Here is a 9,060-nt window from a genome sequence, read left to right as displayed (position 1 = left end):
TAGGCCCGTGCTCTACTTGAATAGCTTACTAGCTTTAAGCTAGGTCGACTCACGACTCACTTGTTGGTGTACTAGCTCCTAGCTCTAAAGAGTAGGTAAACCGTAGGCCGTGGACCATAAACTTGACGACAGTTGGAGCGACGGATCACGGATCTATTTTCCTTTCATTTTGCATTTTCCTAACGCTTTGAGAAGAAGAAAACGGCCCCGCATACCTAGGTCCTACGCCTTTTTCTCATAAAAACCTTAGGCTTTCGTTTTAAACTACTGTAACTTCTTACTACTCCCTACGGGGCCAGCCTGCCAGGGGTCTAGAAAGGCTTGCCAAGAGGTGTGTTATGCAAAGAAAAATGCCCCGGGGACGGGGAAGGGGATGAGGAGTGCTATGCTAAGCTCTTAGCCTTTGATCTTGAGTTGGGTGCGCGCCCTTTTCCGCAGCCTGTCTGTCTCTGCATCCCTTGCGCCCGAACATCATGATGGTCACATAGATTGTGGATGGGAAGCGCAAGATTTTCATAAAAGTCTTTTCTGCTGGTTACAGCTGGTGGTGGTCATCATCAATCAAAACAGCCCTTGGGAAATTTTCACTGTGGAAGGGCCCCGACGATTTTTCAACCTTCACCAATCAGGCTGCTGGAGTGGAGTTGTAAGTAATGTCAAGTGTTTTGTAAATGAGGAGCTTCCCAGGCGCATCTCAAGCAGCTGCCACTACAAGGAGCAGCCAACGTTGGGTTGATGCAGTGGAGTGAACCAGAGCGGACGCTGTGAGGGTTGGATGACGACACGGGTGGAGCCTGGTATGTGGGAAAGAGGGAGAGTAGTGCTGGCAGGGTGCTTGGTGCAGGTACTTTAGGATGGACGTTCAAGGAGTTTCTGGATCGCCTCCCATAACCATGCCGATCTCGGTGAACTACGGCTCAATTCACGAATCCTCCAGATTCAAGACGCAGATGGGCAGCAGCGGATCAGGCCAAGGGCTGGGCAACTATGGGATGATGAATACACCGGGTTCTGTAATTCCAGCGGCTGCTGAGGAGATGAATGCAAGGCCTAACAGTAATTCTGCGGTGGAGGCGCTTCCACCTCCGCCTCCGCCTTCTCTTCCTCTTCCTCTTCCTGCTGCTCTGGTGAAAAAAGCGGGGAAGTACAGAGAGTGCTTGAAAAACCACGCTGCAAATATAGGAGGGTATGCATTGGATGGGTGCGGGGAGTTCATGCCCAGCGGGGCAGAGGGTAGCCTGGAGGCTTTCAAGTGTGCGGCGTGCGGCTGCCATCGCAATTTTCACAAAAGAGAGGTGGAGGGAGAGCCGCCATGTGCCTTCTGCGGCTTCAATTCAGCTCGCAAAGTCGATAGGAAGAGGTTAACTTTACCGGGTCTTCCTCTGCAGCTGCCTCCTCCGGCCAGCCCCGCCGCCCACGTGGACGGTCACGATCATCACCATCCCCGATACCAACACCAACCAATGGCTATGATGATGGGCACCCTAGGCCCGTATGCCCATACCCTCTCGGCTTCTTCTTCCATGAAGAAACGCTTCCGGACCAAATTCAGCACCGAGCAGAAGGAACGCATGGCGGCCTTTGCGGAGAAGGTCGGGTGGAAGATCCAGAAGCAAGACGAGGCTGAGGTCCAGCAATTCTGCACGGACATCGGCGTGAGGCGGCACGTCCTCAAGGTGTGGATGCACAACAACAAGAATGTACTGGGAAAGAAACCGTAAGGAACAATAATCCCTGCTCTCTGGATCATGCGAATTAACATCCATATTAACGCTGTGATTAAGCAATTTAATTAATGTCTCTCCAGGTCATCGATGGAAGTCGGCACAGGCTACCTTGATAACGGGGGATCGCCCACCAACAGCAGTGGCATGCACGCCTCCGACACCTGAGTGTTTCAAACTTCGGTATAAAATTTGCCCATATTTACATTTTCCAGGCACCTGCGGCCTGTCTAGACCTTCATATCATATTGCTTTCAAGTCCTGACCTTCCGTCCACCCACGACTTTTGTGGAGAATCGACCTCCTTTCCTGTGGCCAACGGTCTTTGCCCGCCTTTGATAGCATGATGAGTCCAGTGCTGAAATTTGCAGCCTTCAACGGGCCTCCAAAACTTCACAGAAATTCACGGACTTTTATTATCCCCCAGCTATATATATAATTATATTTGCATTCTGTCTCTCGAATTAGTTGGTTTTGAATCGGCTAGCACATAATTCGTTGTTCGCATCGCTATGCTGCTCAAGGGGCCGCATATAATCAGGTTGCGTAATGCGGGGAGAGCTAAGGAGAGACGCAAAGGCTGAAAACACAATTTCACAATATAATTTTTTTTCTCTCATCCAAGACCAACTCCCTCCTGCCCAAAAATGACTTGTGGTCGGGGACGGACGTAGCTCCGAACGATCATTTAGTTGTAAATTAATCAATTCCTAGGGTTACTTTTCACCACCGACTTTTTAGAAGAGGCCATCACTTCCAAGGAGAGTTGCACAAAAACACAATACATTCAAGCCTATAGAGAATCTAGCCCTAGGAGTAGCATATTCGCTACTCGGCTACCCTACGACCACCCCTAGTCTTGCGGCTGTGCTTTCCACGCCCATAAATGCCATTAGGGAAACTCTTACGCAATGCACCAACCCTATGGACAGACATAAAAGAATGGGTAGAAGGCGAACTAAAGCCAGCCGATACCATAGATGAGGCTCTGCTACCTCTAGCAGAAAGAACCTTGAGACACACAAGGAAAACCCGAGTCGTTAAGACACCAATTAATCAACTGGTACGATACTACGAATGAGCGACGACACAAATGCTACAATCTCGATTTTCATCATAATGGGTACCAGGCACTGGCTATTCTAGATGGTGGGGCAGGAGTTAGCAACATTACAAAACGTTATTGGAAAAATTGGGGGAAACCTGATCTAAAAAAAGCAGATCTAATTAAAATAGCTGACGCAACATCTTCGAGGCCCATTGGCCATCTGGAGAACGTGAAATTCAAACTCTTTACGTTTCGCTACCATCATACATTTGTGGTCATGGACTCTTGCGCCAACCTGATTCATATGACATAATATTGGGGAGACTCTTCATGAGGGAATCCAAATTGGTTCATGATTGGACCTTAGATCACGTGTATGTACGTAGGGATTCGCAAATCTTGAAGATTGATCTGAGAACATGGAAAGCACACCCCATGGAAGGACAATTGTACGATAATGAATCGGTCACAATGGAACGGACCACCTTTGTACAAATATGCCAGCCCTCGGTGGGAGATCCCAAGGAAGAAGAGAAAATGGAAATGTATGCGTCACTCCCTCCTCCGGACTTCAGTGAAAACTAGATGCATGTGTTACCCACCATCGATGTGATGCAACCCGGCGAAGGGACCCGGTATGTGGAATTTGGAAGCATCCCCACGACCTCTATCTGTATAGTTAATTGGCATACCATTGATGAAACATTAGAAGAGGAGACATCGAGTATAGAAGAGACCATAGCACAAGGCTGTACCACTGCTTAACGCCTCAAACGGTGGTGAAAGCAAAAATGATATATAGCCCGATGAAATGCGTACGAAGAAAACCCACGGATTCCTAGTGGTGGCTGAGATACCTTGAGGCCACTAAGGTACACGATGAGTTCTTCAAGGATTGGGGTGAGGAGTTGAGTAAGATATCAATGAAGGGAAGACACAAGGAGAAAGTCGTCCTTCAACAGCTAGAAACACCCAAGCTTACAAAAGTTGGGCGCCGAAAACGTAATAAAGCCTTGGTAGAAGCCAAACGTGAGGCTAGAAAGATCACGGCTAAAACCAAAAGTGAAAATGAGGACAAACCAGACTTTCTCTCAGTACCCGACCACTTCAAAACCTATACTGTTAGCGAACGGGAAGTAATCCGACTGATGGCAACAAGGGTTAAGGAGGATGGGCTGTCCACATCATATATACAATGGCCCGGCAGAAGTCAAGAAAGTGGATATTGCGAGACCAAGGGATGAAGCCCGATCCGTATACATTTCTAAGGACTTTACTTCGACTGAAGAAGATAAGCTCGTCGCTCTCCTTAAGGAAATTAAGGACTGTTTTGCCTAGAATTACAAAGAGATGAAGAGGGTACCACCTGAGATAGTATAACATACAATTCCAATCATGGAAGGGTCGAGACCAACCAGGCAGAAACCATACCAGATGAATCCTAAGTATGTGGCAATTGTAAAGGAGGAAATAGACAAGCTCATTGCTGTGGATTTCATCTATGAAATCAAACATATGGATTGGTTGTCACCATCGTGATAGTGCCAAAAAAGAATGGAAAACTTAGGGTATGTGTTGATCTTAAAAAGGCCAACGCAGCCACTAGGAAAGACCATTATCCACTACCCTATACGGAACATGTTTTGGAAAGAGTGGCTGGAGAAGAAGCTTACAACTTCTTTGATGGATTCTCCGGTTACAATCAGGTGTCCATAGCACCCGAGGACCAGCACAAGACAGCTTTCAATACAATGTGGGAGACATTTGCATACAAGGTTATGCTCTTCGGCCTCACCAATGCCCCAACAACATTTCAACGGTTGATGTGCACAGCCTTCAAGGACTACTTACAAAAGTGGTTATGCTCTTCGGCCTCACCAATGCCCCAACAACATTTCAACGGTTGATGTGCACAGCCTTCAAGGACTACTTACAAAAGTGGTTGGAGGTATTCATTGATGACCTATGTGCACACTCTCCATGGCCAAACCATCTGGTCTGCTTGAGGAAAGAGTTCGAGCGATGTCAATTATATCGCATATCCTTGAACCCTTTAAAGTGCCAGTTTTGTGTCAAACATGGTGTGATATTTGGACACATTGCCTCAAAGAATGGTATATCCACGGATGATAGCAAGGTCAAGTTGATATTGGAGCTGCCACCGCCCACTAATTACAAGGGAGTGCAAAGATTTATGGGCCATCGCCGCTTAATAATTTTTTATGTAGAAATAGCCAGACCCTTGTACAAGCTCCTCATTATCTTTGAGTGGGCTGAGAAGTGTCAGGAAGCATATAATTGACTGAAGCAAGCGTTAGCAAGCACGCCAATTCTATGACCTCCCAATTGGGATCTCATATTTCACGTGTATATTGATGCATCAAATTTTGCTATTGGTTGCGTACTAGCCCAGCCTGGTGAGTTCAAATTGGACTATCTAGTCTTCTTCGCTAGTCATCAGCTAAATGATACGGAGGTGAACTACACCACCACAAAGAGGGAAGGATTGGCCATGGTGATCTACGCCATGGTTCGACAAAAATCTAAAGCAAAAAGAACTGGAAACGGGGGACCTTGTCCTCATGTATGGTGTCAGAAGCACCAGGAAAAAGAAACTCAAATACCGAGGCCTGGGACCATTCCGAGTATCGGAGATCACACCTCAGGGATTTGTTCGAATTGAGACAATTGATGGCATAGAGATGGAGGGTTATGTCAATGGAAGTAAATTAAAAATATATTTTAGACACTGACCCAAGAGATTCTCCTGCAAGAACATCTCTTAAAAAAACAGAAACAGCTTGCAAAGAAAAAAATCCAGCAGGCTTAAGAAGAAGCTAAGGCTAGGCAGCAGGCCAAAGCCAAACAATTACTACACAATAGACTAATACATGTCAACATGGCTTCTGTAACTCTCTTGGACGAAGAGGAACTAAACATTGAGCCAGCACGACTTAAGGTGGAACTTTCTACAGGTAAAGGTCATGCAACAAGCATTGCATTAGTAGATACAGGGTCAAGTCGTAACTTGATCTCGTATAAAACCTAGATAGCATTAAATAGACCACACCTCGAACCCACTGATGCGTAAGTACGTAGTGTTCACTTGATAACTACGAGAGCTCAGGGATTTTTAAATGTTAACATCTCCATCAGAAATAATTCCTTGGTCGGGAAGGTGTTTGTCATGCTTACAGGTACCATGGAAGAGGAAATGATTCTAGGACGATCCTGGATCTGTGCAAGTAAATGCAATATCCAATGGGATGAAAGGACAACGTAGTTAAGCATGGGTGACAAGGTCATGTCTATACCCTTATGGAGCTTGATAAACAGAGGGAAACACATCATAACTGATGAACAAACAACACCGAGTGCAGTGGCAACACCTCATAAAATAGAATAGGCATCAAGCCCATGAAGCTTGCACACACAATACCCAACATCTAAGGATACACAGAAGTGGGTGCCCAAGATTCAACTTAAAAATCAACCCAACAAAAAGGACACCATGAATGATATGGGGACCACAAGAAGAATCTGCAAAAAAATTCAAAAGTCAGTCCTTGTTGACACAAATAGATTGGCAGGACTCCAAGCATCCCAATAGACCTCAAAGGTTCCATAAGCAATGGGTCTGAAAAGGACTTACTGTGCGAGCACAAGGATACTACCAAGGTAATACGGCAATATGGGTACCCAAACCCCACTCAGTTCAAGTCATAAAAAAGAGAGTAGTAAGAGCAAACAACATCAACACCCAACTCAAGCAAGAACCTCGCCAACCCTTGTGTGGAGGAAAAAGACAACTCAGCCAAATGGGTTGGGAATTGCCGAAGCAACGAAAGTACCCACTCTAGTTACAGAACTGAACAAGGAACCTAAAGGTACAAACTAATAAGTTCAACAAAGAGACACAGATAGAAGCCCTGCACCACAAGGCACAGTGACAACATTGTTCAGTTGGGTGGAAGGAACAATTAAAAACCCCCACATAGAGCTAAAATGACTGCATCAACAAATGCCCAAAAGTGCCCAGGTGACCCCTTGGTTCTCGTGAGGGCAATAAAACAGAAGGGTATCCAATGGTTGCTCAATGGGTACGAGGTAAGCAAGGTATAATTCACTCATCATGTGCATGTTTGACTGCTTGAGCATGAAGGAAAAAATGAGAAGGTAATGATCTTATGCATTCAAACTACTTTGAAAAGGTTCATGCCGTGAACAAATTCAAAAATGTTCACGCCGTGAACAAATTCACAAAGATTCATGCCGTGAAAAAAATTCAAAAAAAAAATTGTTCACACCGTGAAACGGTAATTTCTCAACGGGCCAATCAAGCAACACCACGTGGTTTCCTTCATTAAGGTAGCCGCCCTGTCCCAACGGCTGCATTATAAAATCAAAATTTCCTCTTTCGTCATTTTGCATCGTGTGCCTTGAATCTTCGATTGCACGTCACTTCCGTCTGCATCTCCCAACAACCCGCCATTTCGGATTTCGACCTTATTCGACTATCGCCTTTTTGAGGTGGGAGCTTGATCCTTTTTCTTTTCGTTTTCTTTCTCTTCTTGTATTTTTTATCTTCAGGGATTCATCAAAATCTTGTCCTCACTAAGTGTACATCCATGGTAATTAGTCTAAACAATTTCTTCATGGTATCCTCACATATGCATCTCTACGATAAAATTAAAAAATAAAAAACCCTTATAACAAACAACCTCAATAAACGATTCACAATAATACCCTGCAGTTTCATGGAAACTCAGGTTCGTGAATGTGCAGTTTCATGGAAACTCAGGTTCGTGAATGTGCAGTTTCACGAAAACTAACCTTTTCATGCCTAACTTTTTCACGGAAACTCATTGTTTCACGTAAACCCATTTTTTCACGACTAAACTTTTCATGCCTAACTTTTTCATAGAAACTCATTGTTTCACGAAAACTAACCTTTTCATGCCTAACTTTTTCACGGAAACTCATTGTTTCACGTAAACCCATTTTTTCACGACTAAACTTTTCACGCCTAACTTTTTCACAGAAACTCATTGTTTCACGGAAACTCATTTTTTCACGCCTAACCTTTTCACGCCTAACTTTTTCAAGCCTAAACTTTTCACACGAAAACTTACTGTTTCATGGAACCTGACTTCACGGCCTGCAGATTCACAAACTCACTCTAACCCTGCACCTTCACGCTACAGCCTTTCCCTAACTATTAGCACACCCCATGATTGCTCCTACACTAACAAACTCCTCAATTCAACTAACCTATTACCCATTTTTTTTTAAAAAAAAGAGAGAAAAAAAAGAAAAGATGATATCAACCCCACCAGTCGTCGGTAGACTGATGCGATGTTCATGTACAGATGTTGACCTCAGAGTCAGAAGCTCTCGAGAGTCTAGCTACGACTCAAGCCAGCACCAGTGGATCCCGGGCAAGTCAGCGAAAGAGGCCAGTGGCGCAGGGCCCAAGTTGAACTTTTTGGGCCCTTATGCTCAAGCCTTCCATGGGGCCATCATCAACAAAGAAGCTCTCACGGGCCCTCCATTACCATAGCCCAGAATGCCTCCAAATTCTGGAGGAGACCGAAGTCAAAGCAAAGCTGGACAAGGTTGGTTTGGGGAAGATGGCACAGATACTCCCAAGAAGTATCGACACAGAACTTTGTGCAAAATACCTCAAGACCTACGACAAGGGCACCAAAAGGGGAACTATCACCAAAGCTGACGGCACTTCTGAGAAACTCCTCATCATAGAAGATCTCATACGGGATGCTATGTAACTTCCGCCTCAGTCAAGGTGCACACACACGCCATTCACAAAATGCCTTTGGATGCAATGCTCAAGAAAAATTCTTACAACTCAAATGGGGCCGAGTAACGAAAACATCGAGGATGAGGCTACGAAAAAATCTTGCAGGGCCATGTCCACCTGCCCGTGGACAGATATAGTAGGGTCACCTTGAACAGGATTGCAAAAGCACATGAGGAGAAAGAAGAATACCGGGCATATTATGTCCATAAGGAGATGGAGAACTACTCAAAGGCCCACCAATCCAAAATTTGTAACCCATACCTACTCACGCAGGTTCTAAATCACATAGCAAAAAGGCCTCTCAAAGAGCCCGAACCAGAGGAGCACATCGAGTTGGCACTGCCACCAGACCAACCCAAATTAACACACCTGAAGATATGCAAGAGAGGCAGGCTATCTTGCTGGACACCCAAGCAATCATGAAGGAGATCAAGAAGGGGCGAAAGAAAAAAACATATAAGATGAGGGGA

At 45.2% G+C, this 9,060-nt stretch overlaps 1 protein-coding gene across 1 annotated transcript; it reads left to right on the top strand.

The window, feature by feature from the left end:
* The first annotated feature begins 265 nt into the window (after positions 1–265).
* On the top strand, positions 266–2,177 carry LOC147636531 (zinc-finger homeodomain protein 2-like). The gene is made up of 2 exons (XM_086801999.1): positions 266–1,717; positions 1,808–2,177. Exons 1-2 carry the CDS (start codon positions 855–857, stop codon positions 1,890–1,892), a joined length of 948 nt encoding a protein of 315 aa, XP_086658125.1. The 5' UTR covers positions 266–854; the 3' UTR covers positions 1,893–2,177.
* Positions 2,178–9,060: the final 6,883 nt, after the last annotated feature.

This window comes from Cibotium barometz, chromosome 8 (genome assembly GCF_041138505.1).
Source record: "Cibotium barometz isolate CiBa-2024 chromosome 8, ASM4113850v1, whole genome shotgun sequence".
Lineage (NCBI taxonomy): Eukaryota > Viridiplantae > Streptophyta > Polypodiopsida > Cyatheales > Cibotiaceae > Cibotium > Cibotium barometz.
This window is presented reverse-complemented; position numbering and strand designations above follow the sequence as displayed.

Coding starts and splice junctions, on each gene's coding strand:
- LOC147636531 (XM_086801999.1), top strand. CDS start 855: ATGGACGTTCAAGGAGTTTCTGGATCGCCTCCCATAACCATGCCGATC. Junction 1,718..1,807: donor AATGTACTGGGAAAGAAACC/GTAAGGAACAAT, acceptor ATGTCTCTCCAG/GTCATCGATGGAAGTCGGCA.